Below are 26,407 nucleotides of genomic sequence, written 5' to 3'. Positions count from 1 at the left end.
GGGCCAAGCGAGCTCCCAGCTCTCCTTCCCTCCTGATTCCCCACTGCCGCCTCGCGCGCGCGCGCGCGCCGGAGAACCACGCATGCGCGGGCGTCCCGCGAGCCCGGGCCTGGCGAGCTCCTCGCTCCTCCCCCGACCCCCTCCCCACGCCGCCGCCGGCGCGCGCTGGAGAGCCGCGCATGCGCGGGCGTCCCGCGAGCCCGCTGAGGCGAGCCGAGGCGCGGCGGCGGCGGCGGCGGCGCGGGGAAACCCCCGCAAGGAACGCAGCGGCAAGAGACAAGTGGCGAACCGTCGTGCAACGTCGCCAAGGGGAAAAAAAAAAAGGATTGCGACGACAAGCACCGAAACCCCCGAAGGTCGCCGGCGTCCTCTCCGGAGAGAGCCGTGCGGGGCGCGGACGCGGCCGTGGCGTCCCGGGCGGCCTGCGGGGGATGCGCCGCCCGCGGCCCCGCGCCGCCTGACCGGCCTCGCCGCGCCTCGCGGGGCGCCGCCGCCGCCGCCGGGCCCGCGGCCGTCTCCGCCGCGCTGTCTCCCGGCCTCCGCGCCCGCGGGGCCGCGCCCGGCCCGGCCATGTGGACCCGCACCGAGGAGGAGAAGTACGGCGTAGGTCGGTGCGGGGCCTGGTCGCGGTCGGGCTCGGGGTGGGCGGGGGCGCCCTCGGGGTGTGTGTGGGGGGTGGGGGCTCCATGGAGGCTCCGCCTCGTTCGGGGCTGCTGCGGTGATGTCTCCGGTCTCCTGCCCGCAGGCGGGGCGCGGGGCGGGTGCGGGGCGGCGGGGCGCGGGCGGGTGGGCGGCGGGTCCCTCGGGGCTGGGCAGGCGGTAGGGGGCGCTGGTGGCCGCGGCCTCGGCAGGTGCGGGGCCCCGCGGGCGCGGGAGAGGGGGGAAGATGGGGGGGGGGGGAAAGGAGGGTAAGGTTTACCCCCCCCCAACCTCCCCGGTAGTTGCTGGAGAGATTTTTCTGGTGCGGGTGGTGATGCGTTGCTGGGGAAGGGGTGGGGGCTGGGGGAGGGGGAGAGACAGTTGATCCAAAAGAAAAAAAAATATATATATATATAGCTAAACCTTGAGCATTTGCAATTTCTAGCATCGATTGGATTAAAAAAAGGAAAAAAAAAAAAGAGAAGTTCCTGCACCTGAGTTGATGGAGCCTCGAGGTTAAGCTGTTTTATCTGCCTCCTGGAATCTTACCAGAAAAACAACCACCACCACCAACCCAAACACCCAAAACCAAGCCGTTGACATCATTTCTTTTTCTTTTTTTTTTTTTACATCCCCCCATCCCCCCCCCCCCCCAGTTCAAAATTTTTGCAGACATCGGGGCGCAGATGGTTGGATCCGTTTTGATTTTTGTTTCACCTTCCGTATTTGAAATTACACCTTAGCATGGGAAGCATTGCTGCACGGGGTTGCCAGGGCTTGGTGTGTCTTGTAGACGTGGTTGTGTTTTTGTTTTGTTTTCAAGAAACAAAAACAAAACAACCTTGTTTTCGTGTGGGAGCCTTATCCCTCTTGGAATCTTCTCTTGAGGGTGAAGGGAAACTCCAGAAGCTAGATCATTCTTTTAATCTTGTTTTTCTCTAAATTTAAAAGGAGTGTTTTACAATATTAGTATTTGGTGGCAATTACATGATAGATTTTTGGCTCGACTGCATTATTGATAATTACCTATCATCATGTTCAATTAAGAAACATTTAAAATGTTGAGTCTATAGGTTTTCTCTTTTTCCTTTCCAAGCTTGTAATGGAAAATTTTAGGTAGAGAATCTGTCTAAACATAGATTTTGTTGCCATTTTTGCTACAGTTGAGTCAAGATTTAGTTCACAGTTCATTATGATAGAACTTTTTTTTTTACTGCAGTGCTAACAATTGTTTTGGAAGTTATGCAGATTATTGGGTAAAATTGAATTTATTGAAATTCAAGGACATGCAGACAGGTCTTCTATGCTAGGAGAAAAACCTTGTTTTGCAAGGTACCTTTTTGAAATTAAAATTAGCCACACTGAGATGGCAAGTGAAAAATGAAGTCTTAAGAGTCTCTGAAAAGGAGTTTGGAAATGATGTCAACAGCTCAGATTCACCTCTAGGGACATTATTATCCCCCCCTCTTTTTTTTTTTTTTTAAAGAGCATTCCTTGAATGCCAAATCAATAATATCAAATGATTAGTCCATGGGTTATGTTCTCCATGACTTGCTGTCAGAACTGCTGAACTAGAATAACAAATGATGGATGGGAAAGTGGTCAGCTGTCCAGTGGTACCTAATTCACTTCTTTCCTTGAGGCTGGGGAGCAACTACTGTAGTTAGTGAGTAGAGTTCAGAGGGATGGCTTCTCTTTACAGGTGCTGTGGGCAAATTACTTAGCATCGTTTTCTTAATGTGTAAATTGGGGATGATGCTTTCCTATCTTACACAGTTGTAAAAATCAAGGGAGAGCACAGCAAGTACTTCATAAATGTGAATTTCTTCTTTCCCTCACAGTACTGAGAGTATTAAGAACAAACTAGGTGTGTTAATTCTGAGATGGAGGTGATGTGAGGCAATAGATGTAGGTATACGTGAGTCCCAAAGCACTAGGATTTGGTGTGTGATTCATTAGGGCTGGATGGAAGTATTCCTAGGGCTGTGTGCTTAGCTTCAGAACAATTTCCTGTTGGAGGGGCACAGGATAGGGGACTTAAAGCTTCTTAAGCAAGTCAGTTATTCTGAATTCTGAGAGTTACTCTTTTTTTTTTTTTTTTTTTAAAGAATTTATTGTTAGTATAGAGGTGATATATAGAGGGGTTACATTTGCATGCGTCAGGTAATGAGTACATTTCCTTTCATACTGTCTCATCTGTTCCCTCATTGATAATTACTCTTACTGCAGTTGTGTGTTTTTCTGTTAAGGCAACTCACAGCTGTCATTGACTGTTCCTTCCTCAGTTATAGTTTAAAAGTTTTTGTGTAAATTGTTTGAATCTCAGGACACGTATTTTCCTTTTTCTTTTTTTTCCCCCCATAGGCAATTGAGCACTATTGCCGTAGGCTTTTTCATAAAATTCAGATCAATCTATAAAGTTGCTTCTAGATTGTACTTAGATTGAGAAAAAAAAATCAGTTAAGAATGGTAGGTATTTAGTTGTTTAATTGCTGTGAGGGCTAGCTTGAAAATTTAACTGTTATCATCGTTCCTGTGAGAAAATAAGTTTTGAGATCAGTTTTGATTTTTATGACTAATTTGGAGCACAGATTTTTTGTGTGCGTGTGTGAAGCTTTTTTTTTTTTTTTAAATTAGCATATATTAGTCGTACAAGGGGTGGAACACACATTTCTTTTTGAGCTTGCTAACCTAAAATTCCACGGGGCGGGGGAGATTAGGTGCATACTTTCCAGCAATTTGAAGAAATGTGAGGCGGACCTTCTTTTTGTTCTGATGTTGTAGCATTGCAAGGCGTTTCCACTGAAGCTATTTCACTGTACTTGGCTTTTGACATGATAATATCTTGCTGTCTTTCATTTTATTTTTTTGGTTTGAGTTCAGGACTTGAACTCCTCGATACTTGTTTTTGCTCATTGTCTGGCACTCTACCACTTGAACCATGCCTCCAGGCTGTACTTTTTTTTTTTGTCGGCTGTGGGGCTTGAACTCTGGGCCTGGGCACTGTCCCTCAGCTCTTCAGCTCAAGGCGAGCGCTCTACCACTTGAGCTACAGCGCCACTTCCGGTTTTCTGGTGGTTTATTCGAGATAGGAGTCTCACGGTCTCTCCTGCCCGGGCTGGCTTTGAACCGCGATCCTCAGATCTCAGCCTCCTGAGTAGCTAGGATAACAGGCGTGAGCCACCAGCGCCCGGCCAGGCTGTACTTTTTTGTCGGTTGTGGGGCTTGAATTCTGGGCTTGGGTGTGTTGTCTCTGAGCTCTTTTTGCTCAAGGCTAGAGCTCTACTACTTTGAGCCACAGTGCCACTCCCTGTTTTTGAGTGTTTCATTGGCGATAAGAGCCTCACCGGGAATTTTCTGCCTGGGCTGGCTTCAAACCTTGATTCTCAGATCTCAGCTTTCTCAAAATCATTTGGTTTATTCATTTTAGGTGATACTGAGCTTCCCTCCCTTTCATTGTAATATTCTGTAAAATTGAGAGGTAGGGAGAGCCATTGATTTTTTTTTTTTTTTTCCCTGAGGATCAGTGATGGGCTGGTTGGAGTCTCTCACTTCTGTTACCTTCTATAGAGCCCTAATGTTATATTTGTATTCTACAGATGAAGAAAATGGATCTCAGAGGTTGCTAGTTCTTTCTTGTCATTTAAGAATTGTCTATTCCTCTTAATGTTTTCTCTTGGCAGTGGGCTATGTTTTGTGTTAACACTGTACTGTTCTCTTTCTGTAAGGAGCAGTTGTTGACTGAGCACATTAGTCCAGGTTTTTGCTCTTCATGTCTCTTTCTCTGTTAAACAATTTCTACTTCGCATTCTGTTGCCATGATTGCTTGGAAAGTTCTGCATCCTATTTTTTTTTTTTTAACCTTTCCAAGAAGCTTCCTGCTCTGATGAGAAAAATAGTTATTTTTGTGAAACTCCTGTTTTCCTTTACACTGATTGTTCCAAAACTACCTTAAAAACTGAAAACCAAAACAATAACTCTTAACATCAATAGCAGTAACTAGCCACAACAAATACAAAACCATTAAATTCCTAGAATAGATAAGCAGCAAAAATTTGTGTGTATATGCTTTACTTTGACTTCTTCAATGTGGAAACTGCTTCAGAAGACCCATCTTGTTTTTTCCACTGTTGCCATGATGCAGATATTTTAATGGTTCAGTACAGTTATTATTCATTAAGGTTTGCTCTCAGAGCCTTGCACTTGTTAGGCAAGCACTGTACTACACCCCCAACCTTTATTGTTTCAGTTACTTTTCAGATTTTTTTTTTTTGGGTCTGGTCGTGGGGCCTGAACTCTGGGCCTGGGCGCTGTCCCTCAGCTCTTCAGCTCAAGACTAGCGCTCTACCAGTTGAGCCACAGCACCACTACTAGCTTTTTTCTTTTTGCTTATGTGGTGCTGAGGAATCGAACCCAGGGTCTCAGGCATGCAAGGCAAGCACTCTACCACTGAGCCACCTTCCCAGCCCCCAGATGGGGTTTTGCTTGAAGCCTATCTTAGACTGAAGTCCTCCTTCATATATATGCCTCCCTTATCTTTGGGACCATAGCACATAACCACCATGGCCAGTTTGTTTGTTGAGATTGGGTCTTGCATACTTTTTGCCCAGGCTGATCTTGAGCTTTGATCCTCTCAATTTCCACCTCCCAATTTACTGGGATTACAGGCATGAACCACTATGCTCCTCCAGTTTCTCTTCCTCTTTTTCTTCTTTTTGCTGGTACTAGAGTTTGAACTCAGGTCCTTGTGTTCCCATTCAGCTTGCTTGCTCATGGCTGATGTTTTGCTTCTTCCAGCCTGACTCCTTTGCTGATTTAACTGGAGATAGAGTACCCAGTTTTTGCTCAGGCTTGCTTTGAACCTTTACCCTACTCCTGAGTAGCTAGAATTATGAAGCACTTTGTGTGTGTGTGTGTGTGTGTGTGTGTGTGTGTGTGTGTGTGTGTGTGTGTTGGTTATGGGGCTTAAACTCAAGGCCTGCCTGGTGTGTGTGTGTGTGTGTGTGTGTGTGTGTGTGTGTGTGTGTGTGTGTGTGTGTGTGTGTGTGTGTGTGTGTGTGTGTGTGTGTGTGTGTGTGTGTGTGTGTTGGTTATGGGGCTTAAACTCAAGGTCTGCCTGCTGTCCCTGTGTGTTTTTTTTGCTAAGGCTAGTGCTGTACTACTTTGAGCCACAGCACCACGTCTGGTTTTCTGGTGGTTTGTTGGAGATCAGAGTCTCATGAACTTTCCTGCCCAGGCAGACTTTGAACTGTGATCTTCAGATCTCAGCCTCCTGAGTAGGTAGGATGACAGGCGTGAGCCACTGGCACCAGTTACCGCTATTTACACACACACACACACACACACACACACACACACACACACACACACACACACACACACACACACACACACACACACACACACACACACACACACACACACACACACACACACACACACACACACACACACACACACACACACACACACACACACACACACACACACACACACACCCCCCCCCCCCTGCTAGAGGGTGAGCAGTTCTCTTTGAGGTAAAGACATTCACTTGTGGTTGAGAAGGTATGATAGGTCCAGGACTTTATTTTGTTCTAAAAACCAAGGATGTACTAGATCTTTTATGATCGTGGGTCTTGTGTTTATAGGGATTGAGCATATTCAGAATTCTACTTGAACATTACACCAGAAGTAGAGGGAATGATCTAAGGTACTAACCTAGTAAGTGCTTAGTTGAAACTTGAATCCAGGGCATAAGGATTCTAAGACATAGATTTTTTATTTACTTATTTATTTATTGTCAGTCGTGGGGCTTGAACTCTGGGCCTGGGTGCTGTCCCTCAGCTCTTTAGCTCAAGGCTAGCACTCTACCACTTGAGCCACAGCTCCACTTCTGGCTTTTTCTGCTTATGTGGTGCTGAGGAATCGAACCCAGGGGCTCATGCATGCAAGGCAAGCATTTTACCACTGAGCCATCTTCCCAAGACATAGTTTTTTTTTTTTTTTTGTCGGTCGTGGGGCTTGAACTCTGGGCCTGGGCGTTGTCCCTTAGCTCTTCAGCTCAAGGCGAGCGCTCTACCACTTGAGCTACAGCGCCACTTCCGGTTTTCTGGTGGTTTTATTGGAGATAGGAGTCTCACGGTCTCTACTGCCCGGGTTGGCTTTGAACCACGATCCTCAGATCTCAGCCTCCTGAGTAGCTAGGATTACAGGCGTGAGCCACCAGCGCCCGGCAAGACATAGTTTGTTATATGATGCTATGTTGCCTCTAAATGGTATTTGTCAGCATTGTATGTCTGGCCTGAAAGTTGATGCCTACTATCTAGGTTTTCGGTTTAAACCAGATAGACATATTTAAGGAATTTTATTTCCATATTGGACATTTACTAAGATGGCTGGATATTTCTCCTTCCAAATGTTATGATTTACATGGGTAATGAGTATAGATGGGCTGGGAAGGTGGCTCAGTGGTAGAGCGCTTGCCTTGCATGCATGAGGCCCTGGGTTCGAATCCTCAGCACCACATAAGCAAAAAGAAAAAAGCCGGAAGTGGCACTGTGGCTCTATTGGTAGAACGCTAGCCTTGAGCTGAAGAACTGAAGAGCTGAGGGACAGTGCCCAGACCCAGAGTTCAGGCCCCATGACCGGACCCAAAAAAAAAAAAAAGAAAAAGAATGGTCTGTATGTGTTACTCAGGCTGGTCTTGAACTCCTGGGCTCAAGCAATAATCCCATCCTAGCCTCTTGAGTACCTGGGAATACAAGTATGTGTCAGCTACCACGTCTAGTTTCACATGTTAATTGAAAATTTAACTGGTAGCAACATTCATGGGCCTGGCAAGGTTGGCACAATCCTGTAATGGCAGTTGTATGGGAAATGTAGGTAGCAGGAGGATCATGGTCTGAGGATGGCTAGGGCAAAAACCATGAGATCCTATCTGGAAAAAACTCATTCTAAAAGGCCTGAGGGGGCTGGGAAGATAGCTCAGTGGTAGAGAGCATTTGCCTAGCCAAGTGTAAAGACCTGAGTTCAAATCCCAGTACTGCCAAAAAAAAGACAAAACAACACAGCAAGTCTTCATTATTCATGAGTTTATTACATGTATTTTTGACTAAGTGAAATCACACAATTAAAAAAAAAGCAAATTTCAAAGGTGAAAATTTCAGAATCTCATGCATACATTTCCCAGAGCAGTTGATAAGGCGGGGTTCTCAGTCAGTTCCATTTGTTATTGGTCTTTTTTTTTTTTTTTTTTGTCTTTTCTTTTTTTTTTGGTACTGGGGATCAAACCCAGGATGTTGCACTTGCTAGGCAAGCGCTTTGCCACTGAGCTACATCCCAGCCCTGTTATTGGTCTTTAAATCATTATGTGATCTGTCTAGTGTTTTTCCTGCCCTTAATTTTTAAAAGTATGCCTCCTCCAAAGCAGGCTAAATGTGAATGTGTTTAATAATAAAGTGAAAAAAATGTAGGTTTATTGCAAGGCATCTGGCTTGTCTTTAGCAGAATTTGGATAGCATTATGGGAAAAATGAATTAAGTACTTGAGCTATATGTGTCCTTAGTATTTGCTGCCCTCCCTCCCTCTCTCCCTCCTTCCCTCCCTCCCTCCCTCCCTTTCTCCTTCTCTCCCTCCCTCCCTTCTTTCCCACCTTCCTACCTTCCCTCCCCTGTCAGGGCCTTGGTGTTATCCCTTTGCAGTTTTGTAGTCTCTTTGGAACCACGTATTTGTGAACCATATACTTGGACTTTAGATTGACCGATCACTTTGCCTTTCAGTGTAAGAATATGTTTTAGAGTCATTACAACAAGTTAGAAACGTTGTACCATTTTCTTTTGAGCTTTTTAGACACATTCAAAAGCGTATGGTCTAAAGCATGGTGGTTTGAAAAGGATGGTCATTGAAACTGAAAGTACCTTATATTCCTAACCTTTTGTTACCTTGGTGCCAAATTTAATTTAATTTTTACAGTGCTGGTGATCAAATCCTAGGCCTTAAGTGTGCTAGACCAGCACTTTATCACATCCCAACCCTGAATTTTAATTTCTCATAGTTTGCATTTTGAATCTTTCTATTGAATTTTTGTTTCTTAATACTTGATTATAAGAATGATCAGAAATTATTCCCCATGTATGAGCACCAGTGAGTAGGTTGTTTCAGGGTTTAATTTCCAAATTATGCTTTTATTTTATGAATAAACATGTTTATGATTATGATTATGCTCTCAAGTCTCTTACATACCCCCTCTTGACAACTTTTGTATGTAGAAGTAAAATTTTGTAAACATTTTGCATATACAGGAGGATCTGGAAGCCTTTTTAATTTTTAAAATTCATAAAATGCATCACCATATTATTTTACCTGTGGCTCCGATACTTGCTTTTGGTTTGTTAATGTCACACATTAGGACACTTTGGTAAAAATAATGACTATGTTGGGAAATGTCATTCAGAAGCTTCCTGTTTTTCTGTTTATCTACAGTGGGATAAATTCTCAACCTCTTGATTCCATCTGTGTCTCTCTTTCCCTTCAAAAACACTCAGGAGTTCTCACTGATGAGTGAGAACCAACACTGAAAGAAAAATTAAAGCCTAATAAACACAGAACTTTAAAGATTTAGTTGTATACTTCCAACAGATGTGAATTTGACCTGTTCCCATATATATATATCTAGGCATAGTAACTCTCACCACTTTTTGAAGTAGCCCACTCGCTTGTTAGATAAATGAATTAGAACATTATTCTTTTTATTAGTGAATACAATTAATGTCTTCTTGTACATTGTTATAAATTAATTATGTCCTTTGTTTACATATAAATAACTTGGATCATAGCCCTTTTCTAATTTATGAAATTTCAGAGTTCTAAGGGCTCTTAGAGACAATGTGGTTTAATACTCCAGAGTTATGACTAGTTGGACTAGCTAGCTTTCATTAAGTCTTTACTCTGTGTCTAGCTTTAGTGTTATGATTCAAATTTGAGTTTTCAGCCTCATCTGCTGACTTCCTATTTTTGAGCAGTTGGTTGTATGAGATGGCTTTTGGCAAGTTGTCCTTCAGGAGTGTGAATGTTAGCCTACAAGCCTCCTCCCTCCTGGCTTAACATGCTCTTTCCCTAGGCAATACTAGGCCCATGCAGTAAAGGCAGCAAATGATCAACTCCTTCCCTCTTTCCCTGAGAGAGCACCCCATTGGGATGGCTATGACTATATAAGGCAATGGGATCCCCCAAATCCTGGAGGTTATAACAGGTCACCTGAGCTGATAGCCGGCACTTCTGACTTCCTCTCACCTTGTGAGAAGGGGTCTTGCAGGTCCCCTTTCTGCCAATAAACCTTTCCTTTGCTCTTCCTACCTGGATGTCTGAGTGGTTTTCTGGCTGAGTCTAATTTACTCTTAACAGTGAGGATGCTTGTTTTCTGTATTTTTGTCAGCATTGGACATTACATATTTCCTCCACAAATTTGCATATTCAAGAATTGCATGGAAGCGGCACTATGGCTCAAGTGGTAGAGTACTGGCCTTGAGCTGAAGAACCCAGGGAAGTGCCCAGGCCGAGAGTTCAAGCCCCATGACCGACCACTGAGAAAAATACATCCTGAAGCATTACAAAAGAAAAGGGGCTTAATTGATTCCACATCTTCTGCCTCAGTCATTTTTCTGAACTTTCTTATGTGTTGGCATTACTAATATAAATAAGTGATATGATGTGATACTTATTTTTTCCTCACTGAAGTCCATAGGGAAATAATTCTTTCTTTCTTTTTTTTTCCTGTTGGTCGTGGGGCCTGAACTCGGCCTGGGCTCTGTCCCTCAGCTCTTCAGCTCACGGCTAGTGCTCTACCATTTGAGCCACAGCACCACTTCTGACTTTTTCTGCTTATATGGTGCTGAGGAATCAAACACAGGGCCTCAGAAATAAATTTTTTTTTTTTTTTGTCGGTCGTGAACCTTGAACTCTGGGCCTGAGTAATGTCCCTGCTCTACCACCTGAGCTATAGCGCCACTTCCGGTTTTCTGGTCGTTTATTGGAAATAAGAGTTTCATGGACTTTCCTGCCCGGGCTGGCTTTGAACCACGATCCTCAGATCTCAGCCTCCTGAATAGCTAGGATTACAGGCGTGAGCCACCTGCGCCCGGCTCCAATAGGGAAATAATTCTAATTAGTAATTCCCTTGTTTTCTCATCTGGCTGTGATGCTCCTAGGGAATTGTGGGAGTGAGGGGCAGATATGTGGGACTCTGACTCACTACCACTGACTTGAAGTGGTAGTTTTGTTTTTCTTTCTATGTACATTTCTTTTTCTCTGTAACTACTTGGAATATCATCCTTTTCCAATTTATCAGCCACCCATTGCTGTGTGCTTTTTTCTCTAGCCTATATTTTCAAGTTAGACCTGAATTGAACTTGGTCAGTTACTTAACTGAGTAATCAAATGGAAAACTAAAGTGGCTCTTTTCCCTTCCGTTTGTATTTTTCCCCTTTCCTTTCTTCTCACTTCCCTCCCTCTTTATGTTTTCTTTCAATTCATTTCCTTTGTAATAGACTTAATAGTGATACTTTTACTCATGGTCAAGGTGGGACCCTATAGACCATGCCTATCTTTACCCTGTAGAAGTGCCAGATAAAAATTTGGTGTGTGCACCAAGGCAGTTGTCCTTCTTTTTAAATTTTTTAAATTTTTATTAGTTTATTGTTATAGAGGTGATGCAGTTACAGAGGGATTACAACTACATGAGTCAATCAGTTGCCCTTCCTGAGTTGAGTACATGTAGGTGTGACAGTTGGAAGGGCTTATAACTTTCTGTTAAAAAGAAAGTCAAAGGAGGAGAGGAGGTTTTATTTTGCTTTTTGGTATATGAATGGAAAAAGGCATGTAGGGTTTCTCGGAGCATTATTAAATGGGTGGGTTAATTAGCTGGGTGTCTGTAGGTGGCACTAGTGGCTCCCGCCTGTCATCCTAGCTACTCAGGAGGCTGAGATCTGAGGATCATGGTTCAAAGCCAGCCCTGATAGGAAAGTCCATGAGACTCTTATCTCCAATGAACCACCAGAAAACCAGAAGTGGTACTGTGGCTCAAGTGGTAGAGTGCTCACCTTGAGCTGAAGAGCTGAGGGACAGCATCCAGGCCCAGAATTCAGGACCCATGATTGATAAGAAAATAAAACAACAATAAAAACAAATGGAAAGAACCTTTTTTTTTTTGGCCAGTACTGGGTTTGAACTCAAGACATCAAATGTATTAGGCAGGCACTCTCAGAAGGAACTTTTGGAAAAGAAGAAAATTCAATGTTTAAACAAATTGAAATAGTAGGTGTTGTATATGATGGTAGGTAATTATACCATAGTTGTCCCACAAAACACTCATTTACTTATTTATTATTTTTCTAGTTACAAAAAACCCTGAAAACCTCCTGCTCTGGTCTTTTGAATACTATAACTATAGGTATGCACCTGGCAACAGTCATTTTTGTTTATTTGTTTTTCAGAAACTCACAGTTGGGCATTGATAACTCGTGTCTGTATTCCTAGATATTCAGGAAGCTGAAATCTGAGGATCATGGTTCAAAGCCAACCTGGGCAGAAAAGTCTCTGAAACTTTTATTTCCAATTAACCACCAAAAAGCTGGAAATGGACCTATGGCTTAAGTGGTAGAGTGCTGCCATTGAACAAAAAAAGCTAAGGGACATTGTGCAGACCTTGAGTGCAAACCCCAGGACCTGCATAAAACAGCAGCAAGAAGAACAGAGACCGTAGCACATTTCTGTATTTATATAGAGTAGTGATTTGTTTTAATTGGTTACTTTACACCTTACTATTTTTTTTTTTTTTTGTCGGTTGTGGGTCTTGAACTCTGGGCCTGGGCGCTGTCCCTCAGCTCTTCAGCTCAAGGCGAGCGCTCTACCACTTGAGCTACAGCGCCACTTCCGGTTTTCTGGTGATTTATTGGAGATAGGAGTCTCAGGGTCTTTCTTGCCCGGGCTGGCTTTGAACCGCGATCCTCAGATCTCAGCCTCCTGAGTAGCTAGGATTACAGGCGTGAGCCACCAGTGCCCGGCTACACCTTACTATTTTTTATTTAATTTTTTAATACAATTCATCCCATTCTGGGAATTGAACCCAGTACCTCTTGCTTGTTAGTGAAGTGCTCTACCCCTTAGCTATAACTTTAGTTATATTTTTTGGTTTTGTATGGTTGTGTGTATCTATCTATAGATACAGATATAGATATATTTCCACATATATATATATATAGAGAGAGAGAGAGAGAGAGAGCGTGCATGTGCATTTGTAGTTTGTGCATTTTGTGTGCTTAGTTCAGTAATGTCAAGTGAATTCAAAATGTTTATAATTGTTACTTTTATTTCTAGAATTTTCATCCTAGTGGTGAATAGGGAGCATTGCTCTTTATTCATTAAACAATAACTGCCCATTTCTCCTTTCCTCTCTCTCTCTAGCCCCTAGTAATTGCACGCTACTCTATTTTGAATTTTTTTTTAGGTCAGTCGTGAGGCTTGGGTGCTGTCCCTCAGCTCTTCAGCTTGAGGTGAGCGCTCTACCACTTGAGCCACAGCGCCACTTCTGGTTTTCTCGTGGTTTATTTGAGATAGGAATCTCACGGTCTTTCCTGCCCAGGCTGGCTTTGAACTGCGATCCTCAGATCACAGCCTCCTGAGTAGCTAGCATTACAGGTGTGAGCCACCGGCACCCTGCCTCTACTTTGAATTTGACTCTTCTATATACTTCACATAAGCAGATTCAAAGTTTGTCCTTTTTCGAGTAGTTATTTCATTTAACATGAGATTTTTCAAGTTTCATCTACATGTAGTAGAATATCAGAATTCCATTCCTTTTGTGATTAAATAATAATCTGTTGTATGTGTATAAGGAATATTAATTTATCCATTCATCTGTGATCCACTGTGAGTAAAGCTGCCGTGACCATTGGTATGCACACGTGAGTTCAAATTTTCACTTCCCTTGGGAATATACTTAGGATCAGAGTTACTGAAGTCGTATGGTAATTCCATTTTTAAATTTTTGAAAAAATTTTCTGTTTTCCATGACAGATGCATCATTTTACTTTTCCATCAGCTGTATATGAGAGTTCCTTTTCTCTCTCTTTTTTTTTTTTTTGGCTGGTCCTGGGGCTTGAACTCGAGGCCTGGGCTCTGTCCCTGAGCCTCTCTGTGCTCAAGGCTAATGCTCTATCACATGAACCACACAGTACTACTTCCGGCATTTTCTGTTTATGTGGTACTAAGGAATTGAACCCAGGGCTTCATGCATGTTCGGCAGGCACTCTACCACTGAGCCCCATTCCCAGCCCCCCTTTTTCTCTTTATCCTAATCTATGCTTAATTTCTTCTACTATTTTGCTAACAAGTATTTTAGTGTGAGATCATCATTATTGTCATTATAATTTTGAGTTTTATTTCACTAATTAGTGGTATAGATCATATTTTATATGCTTATTTGCCAGTAGTATATTTGTTCTTTTTTTCTTTTCTTTTTCTTTCTTTCTTTTTTTTTTTTTTTGGCCAGTCCTGAGGCTTGAACTCAGGGCCTGGGCACTGTCCCTGAGCTTCTTTTCTTCTTTTGTTCAAGGCTAGTCTCTACCACTTGAGCCACAGCTCCACTTCTGGCTTTTTCTGTTTGTGTGAGATCCTAGGCAAGCATTTTTCTACTAAGCCACATTCCTAGCCTGCTCTTTTATTCTTTAAATTGTGTTTTGATGTCAGTGCTTGAACTTATGGCCTGGGTGTTGTCACTTAGCTTTTTCATTTCAGGTTGGTTCTCTACCACTTGAGGTATGCTTCACTTTAGTGTATCTTACTTTTTTTTTTTTGGATCCGGTCGTGGGGCCTGAACTCTGGGCCTGGACGCTGTCCCTCAGCTCTTCAGTTCAAGGCTAGCACTCTACCACTTGAGCCACAGTGCCACTTCTGGGTTTTTTCTTTTTGCTTATGTGGTGCTGAGGATTCGAACCCAGGGCCTTAGGCATGCAAGGCAAGCACTCTACCACTGAGCCACCTTCCCAGCCCCTAGTGTATCTTACTTGGACAAATGTTTGTTCATGTCCTTAGCCCATTTTTCAATTTCTTCATTTTTTTGTTGATTTATAGGAGTACTTAATCTTTCCTGGATATTAATCTCCTATCAGGTAATTTAAAAATTTTTCCAGGGCTGGGAAGGTGGCTCAGTGGTAAAGTGCTTGCCTTGCATGCACTGGGTTCGATTCCTCAGCACTCATAAGCAAAAAAAACCAAAAGCCGGAAGTGGCGTTGTGGCTCAAGTGGTAGAGCGCTAGCCTTGAGCTGAAGAGCTGAGGGGCAGCGCCCAGGCTCAGAGTTCAGGCCCACAACCAGACCCCCCAAAAAATAAAATAAAATAAAAATTTTCCATTCCGTTGGTTATCTTTTTACTTTCTTGGAAGTCTAGATGTGTAATAATTGTATGTTTTGATGACGCCCAATCTTCTGGTTTTTCTTTTGTTGTCTACTTGCCATGTCATGGTCTTGAAGTTTCACGGGCTTTCTTTGGCTGGCTTTGAACTGTGAGCCTCAGATCTCAACCTCCTGGTTTAGTGGTAGAGTACTTGCCTAGCATGCATAAAGCCCTAGGTTCAATTCTTCAGTACCACATAAACAGAAAAAGCCAGAAGTGGTGCTGTGACTCAAGTGGTAGAGTGTTATCTTTGAGCAAAAAGAAGCTCAGGGACAGTGTCCAGGCCCTGAGTTCAAGCCCCAGAATTTGCAAAACAAAACAAACAAAGTATTTTTTGCTTTCATATGTATTTTATGATTGATTTTCTATTTTTGTGAAAAATGACATTGAAATTTTTATAAGGATTGCATTAAATCTAGCTTGCTTTCAGTAGTATTGCCATTTTTTTCATTATGAATTCTGATCCATGAACATGGGAAGTTCATGCCTGTAGTCCCAGCTACCAAGGAGGCAGCCAGAGATCAGGAGGATTGCAGTTTGAGCCCAACCTGGACAAAAAGTTAGTTGAGGCCTCATCTCAAACTATAAGTTGAACATGGTGATGTATGCCTATTTATTGTCCCAGTTATGAGGAAGGCATAGTCAGCAAGATCCTGGTCTGAGGAAAACGCAAGACCCTGTCTTAAAAATAACTAAAACAAGGGCTAGTGCCCAGGCCCAGAGTTCATGTCCTACAACTGATGAAAAACAAAAGAAAACAAAAAAAACAAAAACAATCAGTGCTAGGAGATGTGTCTCAGTTGATAGAACATTTGCCTAGCAAGTCTGAGGCCCTGAGGTTACATTCCAGTTCCATTAAAAAAAAAAACACCAAACTGCTTTTACTTTACACCATATGTTTTTTGTGTACTGAATTTTGTTTTAAGTGTTTGTGAAGAATGTGTATTTGCTTTTTGGATGGTTTGTGTATGTATGCTCAGTCACTCTGGTCTATAGTATTGTTACTGTCCAATGTTTCTCTCTTGATTTTCTGTCTGGATGGAATATCCATTATTGGTAATGGTGCATTGAAGTCCTGTACTGTTATTGTATTACCATATTTCTTCCTTTAGGTCATTAATATTTTCCCTAAGTATCAAGGTGCTTTGATGGATACAAGCATTTGCTATGTTACAATCTTGATGAATTCACCCCTTTTTCAGTATGTATTTTTGTCTTCTGTGAGTTTTGACTAAAGTCTGTTTTGTCTGATATAAATTTAACTATCCCTGCTCTCTTTCCATTTCCATTTCAACGGAATAGCTTTACCCATCTGTTCACTATGTTCATATACCAAGTTATGTGTATCTTTCAAATCTAAACTGAGTCTCTCCAAGCAGCATGTAGTTGGCCTTTGACTCTTGTTTTTTTTTGTGTGTATTTAATGCAGTTTTTTTTCCTATGTTGATGTTTATTCAAAACATATTTTTTTTTTTTGGACAGTCATGGGACTTGAACTCTGGGCCTGGGCGCTGTCCCTCAGCTCTTCAGCTCAAGGCTAGGGCTCTACCACTTGAGCCATAGTGCCACTCTGGCTTTTTATGTTTATGTGGTGCTGAGGAATCGAACCCAGGGCCTTATGCATATGAGGCAAGCACTCTGCCACTGAGCCACTTTCCCAGCCCTATTCAAAACATCTTAGAGCTGAATGTCAGTGGCTTATGCTTATAATTTTTGCGATTTAAGAGATGAAAATCCGAGGATTGTGGTTCAAAGCCAGGCAGGGCAGGAAATCCAGTTAAGTACCAGAAAGCCAGAAGTGGAGCTGTGGTTCAAGTGGTAGCCTGATAGCCTTGAGCAGAAAAAGCTAAGGGACAGCGCCTAGACCCTGAGTTCAACTCCCAGGACTGGCACAAAAACAAAACAAAACAAAAAAAACCCACAAACAAGAATAAAACAACCAAAACTAGACTAGCTAATCTGGTGACTGTTTCATGTTGATCATTTCACTTCCTTCCTCTGTAAGAAAGGTTTCTCTTTTGCTGCATGCATTTGGAAGATAAATGATGTTAGTGATGTGCAACTATCCTTCCTATACTCTTCAGTTTGCCTTGTCATATTCTGCATTGCATTTAGGTACTATACTCTCTTGTCTGGATATTCTTTAGCTCATGTAAAGATACTTTTGTGTTCAGAATAGTTGTTCAACTAGTTTTTTTTTTTCCTCCAGTCAGTTGTGGGGCTTAAATTCTGGGCCTGGGCACTGTCCCTGAGCTCTTCAGCTCAAGGCCAGCGCTCTACCACTTTGAGCCTCAGTGTACTTCTGGTTATGGGGAGGTTTATTGGAGATAAGAGTCTCATGGGCTTTCCTTCCCATGCTGGCTTTGAACCACAATCCTTATAGCTCAGCCTACTGAGTAGCTAGGATTACTGGCATGAGCCATGGGGCGCCCGGCTTTAACTTGATGGTTTTGAGGAGGTGAACCCTGGAAACTCCTGTGCCACATCTTTCTGACATACTCCTCCTAACTGTAGTTTTGGTTAGATGCTTTTGGAATTTAAGGTTGTAAACTTCATAGCCCAGCTATATGTTGGAGCAGGAGTGTGGCTATAACACTCTCAACCTAACAAATCTAGTAATTCATTATGAATTTCCATCATGGATTCTGGAAGACTTCTTTCTAATGTTAGTAGATTGTAAGATCTGAAGAGGTTTTCTCTATAAAGGACTATGAAGCCCTGGTTTTTTGAATGCTTTACCCAGGAATTTAATACCTGACTTTTAGTCTTTTTTAGATTGATGTTTGGTTTTCATGGCCTTGAAGAACTTACCTACATGTTTCTTACAAATGGTCTCAGTGTTCATCAAATTCTGAGGCAAGTTTCTGTGCCAGAAGTATGAGGTTAGGTTATTAAGGGAAAAAGCAAGTGATTTAGAAGCTTTATTCATTTTCCTTCACAAGTAAAGATTAAATTCCCATTTTGGCATCTCGCATTTTGAGTGTTGATTTTTTTTTTTATAGTCAGTTACAGTAAGGGACTTTTTAAATCACAATAGAAAATTACAGTTGTTTTTTCTGCTTTAAATAAAATATCACTTTATTTTTATTACTTGTTTTCAGCTTATCTGTTGTGCCTCATGAGCTCAGATTATATTACTTCTTCAGGTTTATGATTTAACATCCATAATCTTAAACTGTCAAATTTCAGATCTCAGTGTATGATTGCTACTATTTCTGGGTCATAGATTTTGCCTTTTTTTTTTTGGTCGGTCGTGGGGCTGGGCTCTGTCCCTCAGCTCTTCAGCTTAAGGCTAGCACTCTACCACATGAGCCACAGCACCACTCCTGGTTTTCTGAGTGGTTTATTGGAGATAAGAGCCTCATGGACTTTCTTGCCTGGTCTGGCTTTGAACTGTGATCCTTAGATCTCAGCCTCCTGAGTAACTAGGATTACAGGCGTGAGCCACCAGCACTCAACTGGTTTTTGCATTTCTAAGCAGAAAGAATTCTCTGTAATTATGTTACTGCATGATGATAATTTTCTTTCTTTCTTTGTTTTTTTTTTTTTTTTGGGTCTGGTCGTGGGGCCTGAACTCTGGGCCTGGGTGCTGTCCCTCAGCTCTTCAGCTCAAGGCTAGCGCTCTACCACTAGAGCCACAGCGCCACTTCTGGCTTTTTTCTTTTTGCTTATGTGGTGCTGAGGAATAGAACCCAGTGCCTCAGGCATGCAAGGCAAGCGCTCTACCACTGAGCCACCTTCCCAGCCCTGCATGATGATAATTTTCTAGCTAAGTAAACATCAGGTTAATACTGTGTGCCGTGATTTGTACCAACTTTTTGGGTTGACTTTTTGCACTTGAATTTTTTGAGGGTTTTGTTTACATTTTAGCATAATTGCTTTTTTTTTGGTTCTTAATCTAAACATTTTCTCTAAATTACTTTTTTCATCTTCTTGTATTAATGTCCTGTTTGTGTTTTGTGGGAAACAGCATAACTATTCTTTATGCTACATAGAGATTCACCCCAGAATTTCACTGAGTTATTATATTTTGAGTGAATAGTACGTCAGTAAACATGGGTGTGCATTGTATCTCTGTTATGTACTGACTTTACTGACTTGGATTCCTCCAGGAATAAACTCATTAATCATGGCATAATTATGGTAGTTCTATTTTCAGTTCTCTGAGGAACTTCTGTATTTATTTACATAGTGTAATGAATTTACAATCTGACTATGTAAAATTTCCCTTTCCTTTAGATCCACACCAACACTTTTTTTTCTTGATGATAGCCTTTATTTATTTATTTTTCTTTCTTTTTGGTTGGTCATGGAGCTTGAACTTAGGGCCTTGGGTGCTGTCCCTCAGCTCTTCAGCTCAATGCAAACTCTACCACTTGGGCCACAGTGCCATTTCCAATTTTTTTTTTTTGGGTCCGGTCGTGGGGCCTGAACTCTGGGCCTGAGTGCTGTCCCTCAGCTCTTCAGCTCAAGGCTAGCGCTCTACCACTAGAGCCACAGTGCCACTTCTGGCTTTTTTCTTTTTGCTTATGTGGTGCTGAGGAATAGAACCCAGTGCCTCAGGCATGCAAGGCAAGCGCTCTACCACTGAGCCACCTTCCCAGCCCTCCACTTCTGATTTTCTGAGTGGTTTATTGGAGATAAGAGTCTCCCGGACTTTCCTCCCCTTGCTGGCTTTGAACTGTGATCCTTAGATCTCAGCCTCCTGAGTAGCTAGGATGACAGGCGTGAGCCACCAGCACCCGGCTTTTTTTTTTTTTTTTTTTCCGTCAGTCTTGGGGCTTGAACTCTGTGTCTGGTCACTGTCCCTCAGGTCTTCAGTTTAAGGCTTGAGCCACAGTGCCACTTCTGGCTTTTTCTTTTTATGTGGGGCTGTGGAATGGAACCCAGGGCCTCATGCAAGCTAGGCAAGCCACTCTACCACTGACCTACCTTCCCAGCCCTGATAGCCATTGTTAAGATGAACTTAAGATGCAATCTTAGTGTAGTTCAGATTTATATTTCCTTGATTAAGGATGTCAAACATTTTCCCTTGAACCACAGCTGTAGCATCCTATTTATGAATGCCTCCATGGCTGAACAGGAGGGAACACTTCCTTACATGTCTATGAGAAAAATGCCCCCTGGATGAACTCTCTTCTCAAAATATTTATACATCCATTCATTTTATTTTGTCACACATGGGGCTTGGACTCTGGCCTGGGCGATATCCCTGAACTCTTCAGCTCATAGCAAATGCTCTACTACTTGAGCCACAGCACTACTTCTGGTTTTCTGGTATTTAATTGGAGATGAGTCTCATGGACTTTTCCTGCCTGGGCTGGCTGAACTGTGATCCTCAGATCTCAGCCTCCTGAGTAGCTAGGATTACAGGCGTGAGCCACTGGTGCCCAGCTTCATTCATTATAAATTAACTATTTTGTAAGCCTTTTTGAGATGGTTTTTCACTACTCTGAATCAGCCAACGTTGATTTTCAACTTGCTGTGTAGCTCAGTCTGTCCTATAGTCCTCATAGAGATTGATGAAACAATGCACATTATACTTATGAAACAATACAAAATACTTTTACAAAAGTGAAAGGCAGACTAGTGGAAGTAAAAAAGAAAAGGAAAAGAGAATAAAGGAAGATTAAAAAAATAAGAGAAAATTAGAAAGAAGAGGCCAGTCTTTTGCAAGATAAAATCTAATTAGAGGGAAAAGTAGGGCATGGCAGCACATACCTATGATCTTAGTACTTGGGAGAAGGAGGTCAGAGGATTGTGAGGTCAAGGACCGCTTGAGCTATTTGAGTAAGTTCCAGGTGGGGCCTGAGACACATAGACCCTATTTCACACACAAAAAAGGGGGTTGGGAGGAATGGGAACAAAAGTATCTTTAAGGTATGGAAAAGTAAGAGAAATGAAAAAGAGAGTAGATAAAAAGCTGGCTAAAAATTCCTCCTTGCCTGCTAACTCAGATTGGATAATGTTACATTAGAGTCCACCTGTTCTCAGTTGTGCAGCTGGTGTAGTCTGTTTCGAATGTCTCTTGTGAAAGTCTAGGAGTCAAAACTGGTTAGGGCCATATACAGTTTTCCCCTTCTGTCTCTTATTGGGTCCGTTAAGAGAATGGTGGTCAAGTTCTTGTTTTCTTAAGGAAGGCTTTTGGATGTATACTTGGAGGTGAGGTGAATGACTATGCTGCCATTCTGGGCTCTTCTTGCCTGTCTAATTTGGGTGGTGTTTAGACTGAACTGGGCGGGTGTTTACTGTCTCCTGAAGCTCTTGGTCTGTTTGGCCAGCTGTGCAGTGAAAATATGGAGCACAGCGATTCCTTTTTTTTCTGATGGTGTTTCGGGGGTGTGTGGGAAGCACTGTTTGGACATAATTTTGAGCAGGATGAGTCTAGACTGAACATATCTTTGAAAAGCTCAGAGGGTGGGGGGCTTTTCAAACACTGAGTTCTGTAGTGGGAGAAGATGCTACGAGAACCATGTAATCTGTGTCACTTGGCACAGTCACATAGGGCTATTTCTTGATGTTATATTGGTTTCCTATTTACAGAGAGCCGGACCACCCACCACTACACTTTGTAGTCTATTTCTATCATAGTCTGTGCTCTTTAGAGCCCACATATCTTGGTGAGTTTGTTTCAGATCCCCCCTTCAGCCAAGTAGTCCTCTCTTACCTAGTCAACTCATCATAATTTCTATAGGGACACTGAATTGAGATAATTCAATGCCTTCTGGTTCTTAGAGAGGTTTATTCCTTAATAGGATTCCTCTGGAGAAGGATGTAGTCTTCTGAGCAGAGCTCTGGATTTTTATTCTAATTATTTTAAAACTTAATTTTATTGTTATCATCATGGTGTTACACAGAAGGGTTACAATCCCATAAGTCAGGTAATGGGTATAGCTCTTGGACAAATCTCTAGTGTTAGCTTGTGCAGATGAGTCACTGTCAGACCAAATCCCTAAACAACCTAAAATGGTTAAGAACCATCATGGTAGGAGTGCTGGTCAACTGCCAGTATAGGGGGGTGGATTGTGCTCTTGGCATACCAAAAAGTGCATAAGATATATCTTTAAGTTCCTTGGCCCCAACAGGGGAAGCTCATACTGAAGTTACCAAATGCTTTACACTTTTCTCTGTTTTGTCCTCCTAATTCTCCATGTGATTTAGGCTTGTAGTCACTTCTGAATTAATTACCAGAGTTCTCCCTTTCTCTTCATTGGATATGGGTTCTTCTTTAAGGGTTGGCCATTTTTATTTATTTATTTATTTATTTATTTTTTGTTGGTCGTGTGGCTTGAACTCTGGGTCTGGGCTCTGTCCCTCAGCTCTTCAGCTCAAGGCTAGCACTCCACTTGAGCCAGGGCATCACTTCCAGCTTTTTTTGTTATTGTACTTGCAAGGCAAGCACTCTACCACTGAGCCATCTTCCCAGCCCCTTTTGTTTGATTTTTCTTTTTTTTTTTTTGTCGGTCGTGGGGCTTGAACTCTGGGCCTGGGCGCTGTCCCTCAGCTCTTCAGCTCAAGGCGAGCGCTCTACCACTTGAGCTACAGCGCCACTTCCGGTTTTCTGGTGGTTTATTGGAGATAGGAGTCTCACGGTCTCTCCTGCCCGGGCTGGCTTTGAACCGCGATCCTCAGATCTCAGCCTCCTGAGTAGCTAGGATTATAGGTGTGAGCCACCAGCGCCCGGCTTTTGTTTGATTTTGATAGTACATTTTTTTTTTCTTTTGTGCTGGTACTGGGACCTGAACTCAGGGCCTAGGCACTGTGGGTGAACTTTTTTGCTCAAGACAGGCGCTCTACCACTTGAATGGTTAACTAGAGATAAGAATCCCAGGGACTATCTTGCCCAGGCTTTGAACTTCCATCCTAATTTCTCAGGCTTCTGAGTAGCTAGGTGTCTAGATGTGAGCCACTGTCACCCAGCTTGGTACTAGGGTTTGAATTCAAGGCCTTAGGATTGCCACAGAGGTATTCACCTTTGAGTCACACCTCCAGCTCTTTTTTGCCTCAGTTATTTTTTCAGACTATTATCTTCTATGGCCTCTTGTGTAGTTGGGAGCCTAGCATGCTTCACTACACCTGTTAACTGAAATAGGGTCTCAATAATTTTTTGACTGAGTGAGCCTTGAACCAATCTCTGTCTCCCAAGTAGCAAAGATTATAGGCATGAACCACTAGGCCCCGATGGGTTTGACTTTTTCAGTTTCAAAGTTTAGCAAAGGCTATGGTATTAGCTCTTCATTGCTGTGACAAATACCTGAGAGAAACAATTTAAAAGGATAAAGGATCTATTTTAGCTCAGAGTTTCAGAAATTTTAGTCAAGGTCAGCTGGGTCTATTCTTTTGGGCCTGAGGTGAGGCAGAATGTTATGGCAGTAGAAGCATGTGGCAGAGGACATTGCTTTATACTATGACTGCCAGGAAGTAGAAAGTGAGATTGAGAAGAAGGGCCATAGAACAAGACACATTCTTTTTTTTTTGTTTTGTTTTGTTTTGTTTTGTTTTGTTGTTGGTCGTGGGGCCTAAACTCTGGGCTTGGGCGCTGTCCCTCACTCAGCTCTTCAGCTTAAGGCTAGCATTCTATCACTTGAGCCACAGGACCACTTCCAGCTTTTTCTGCTTATGTGGTGCTGCTGGATCGAACCCAGAGCCTCAAGCATGAGGCAAGCACTCTATTACTGAGCCCAGCCCCGACACAGTCTTAAAAAAGGAACATCCACCCAAGAGACATATTTTCTTCAACCAGGCCTCACTTCCTAATATTTCTGTCACCTTCCAAAATTACAAATACATCAGTGGATTAATTTATTGATGAAGTCAGAACCTTGAAGAACCAGACACTTTCCAAAAAGAGGCAGTCACTTTTCCAAACCTTTGATACATGAGCCTTTTGGGGTGTGGAATGCTTTATATCTAAAAAGGAACTCTCTAGTCCATCCTTTTAGCTCCTCACTCAAATATCTGATTTTGAATATCTATTTATAGTAGGTAAAAATGCTCCCATTCTAATATTTTTAAAGAAATGGATGCATACTTGCCCAAAGAGGACACAGTGAACATAGGTCCTATTGAAAGGCATGAAATGTCTGTTTACAGAAATGTTTTCATACATAACATAATGCACACACTACTCAAGAATATTAATTTTGCCATAATGAGCTTCATTGTCCTGTATATACCTTTTAAAATACATTGAAAGAGGCTGATATATTACAAAGGAGGGATTGATAGGGTAAGGAGATACTGGGTGCTGGTGACTCATGCTTGTATTCCTAGCTGCTCTAGAGGCTGAGATCTGAGGATTTGGGTTCCAAGCCAGTCTGGGAAGAAATATTCATGAGACTTTTATCCCCAATTAACTGCTAAAAAGCTGGAAGTAGAGGTGCGGTTTAAGTGGTAGAGCTTCAGCCTTGAGTGTAAAATACAGCTAAGGGAAAGAGCCCTGGTGCCCTGAGTTCAAGTCCTGGTACCACCACCAAAAAGTAAAAATAAAAAATACGTATATTGAAAATTTAGTGTTTAATTAATTGACTCTGAGCCTGAATATTTAAAAATGCTAATTGTATATTTATCCTTACTTTTCTAGTGATATGCAGTTTTCGAGGATCTGTCCCTCAAGGATTGGTTTTAGAAATAGGAGAAACAGTCCAGATTCTTGAAAAATGTGAAGGTAAGTATGGATCTACTCAACACATAAGTAGTGATAATTCTGAAAGTATTATATGTTCATTTGTTCTCATAGCTTATCAGTAATCATTTTGAAGCCATATATAATTACATTATTAAATGCTGTTATAAATCCTTCCTGATTATGTTGAGCATTGAAGATATGAGGTGTTTTTGGTTGTTTTAGAACATGAATCTTACATATTATTGTCAAATGATTGTTTTTTATTCCCTACAAATAGATAACGTACCCATGCTTTTTCATTTTTGTTTTTCTGTCAGATTGGCTAGATATCTGTAGCTATAATTTTAAGGCCAAAATTATGTTCCAGTGATGTTTGGCTTGACTATTATCCTCTTCTGCCACATAGGTGAACAATTTTACTCTTAACATTTAGGCATTCTTGAAATATATGTTCTTCAAAATTATGTAGCAAGATTTATGGGAAAATAAAGTTAGAAATTACATGGAATCAGAGCCTTCAAAGAATTGATACTATGGGATATATATTTAGCAGTCCAGTATAGCAGATTGGCATAAATAGATGCCACCTGATATTATGTAATGGCGAGAAACTGTTGTGATGTGGGTGTGGAGACAGAGTTCTAATACATTTGGACTACTATTAAGATACTGTGGCAGAAAGTATGTGATCCATGACACCATGATCCAAGATATTTGTGAGTATACTTTTCTGGAAAGGGCTCTCTGATACAGTGCCTTTTCTGAAAACAATAGTATAAATCATGATAAAAACGCTTATCAAAATAAGAATTGGACCTGACTCCAGGAATTGAAATCTCCTTGTACAACTACTTAATTAAAAATAAGGAAAAGAAGGTAATTTTCTATCTTTTTTTTTGTTGTTGTTGTTGGTTGTGGGGCTTGAACTCTGAGAGAGGTGTGTGTGTGTGTGTGTGTGTGTGTGTGTGTGTGTGTGTGTGTGTGTGTGTGTGTGTGTGTGTGTGTGTGTGTGTGTGTGTGTGTGTGTGTGTGTGTGTGTGTGTGTGTGGCTTGAGGGGTTTGAGGGGTGTGTGTGTGTGTGTGTGTGTGTGTGTGTGTGTGTGTGTGTGTGTGTGTGTGTGTGTGTGTGTGTGTGTGTGTGTGTGTGTGTGTGTGTGTGTGTGTGTGTGTGTGTGTGTGTGTGTGTGTGTGGCTTGAACTTGGCCTGGGCACTGTCCTTGAGCTTTTTTGCTCAAGGCTAGTGTTCTACCATTTTGAGCCACAGCTCTGTTTCTGATTTTCTGGTGGTTAATTGGAGATAAAGAGTGTCATGAACTTTCTTACCTGGGTTGGCTTTCAAACCTCAATCCTCAGATCTCATCTTCCTGATTAGCTAGGATTACAGGTATGAGTCACCAGAGCCCAGCTCAACCCTTCTTAATACATTCTCTTGATGATTCATTCTCTCTTTCTTCCTCCTCCTCTCTCCTCTCTCTCTCCTGTCTCTCCTCTCTCTCTCCTGTCTCCTATCTTTCCTGTCTCTCCTGTTTCTCTCCTGTCTCTCCCCCCCCCCCCCCCCCCGTTGGTCATGGGGCTTGAACTCAGGGCCTGGGCACTGTCCCTGAAGCTCTTTTGCTCAAGGCTAGTGCTGTAACACTTTGAGCCACAGAGTCACTTCTAGTTTTCTGGTGGTTAATTGGAGATAAGAGTCT

General features: G+C 42.2%; 1 protein-coding gene across 8 annotated transcripts in view; it reads left to right on the top strand.

Moving 5' to 3' along the window:
- The first annotated feature begins 514 nt into the window (after positions 1 to 514).
- The window catches only part of LOC138807677 (dedicator of cytokinesis protein 3-like), a 187,051-nt gene continuing 161,158 nt past the window's right edge, over positions 515 to 26,407 (top strand). For 7 of the 8 annotated variants that reach the window (XM_069993455.1, XM_069993453.1, XM_069993456.1 and 4 more), the window contains exons 1-2: positions 522 to 607; positions 24,672 to 24,755. In XM_069993455.1, the coding sequence (XP_069849556.1) occupies positions 571 to 607; positions 24,672 to 24,755 (121 nt within the window). In that variant the 5' untranslated portion in view covers positions 522 to 570. Of the gene's footprint in view, positions 608 to 24,671; positions 24,756 to 26,407 lie in introns of all 8 variants that reach the window. The other variant, XM_069993454.1, reaches the window with a different exon arrangement.

Source organism: Dipodomys merriami, unplaced genomic scaffold (assembly GCF_024711535.1).
Source record: "Dipodomys merriami isolate MVZ:Mamm:240054 unplaced genomic scaffold, mDipMer1.0.p SCAF_427, whole genome shotgun sequence".
NCBI lineage: Eukaryota > Metazoa > Chordata > Mammalia > Rodentia > Heteromyidae > Dipodomys > Dipodomys merriami.
Note: the sequence above shows the minus strand (reverse complement) of the source record. Positions and strands in the feature narration are given on the sequence as shown.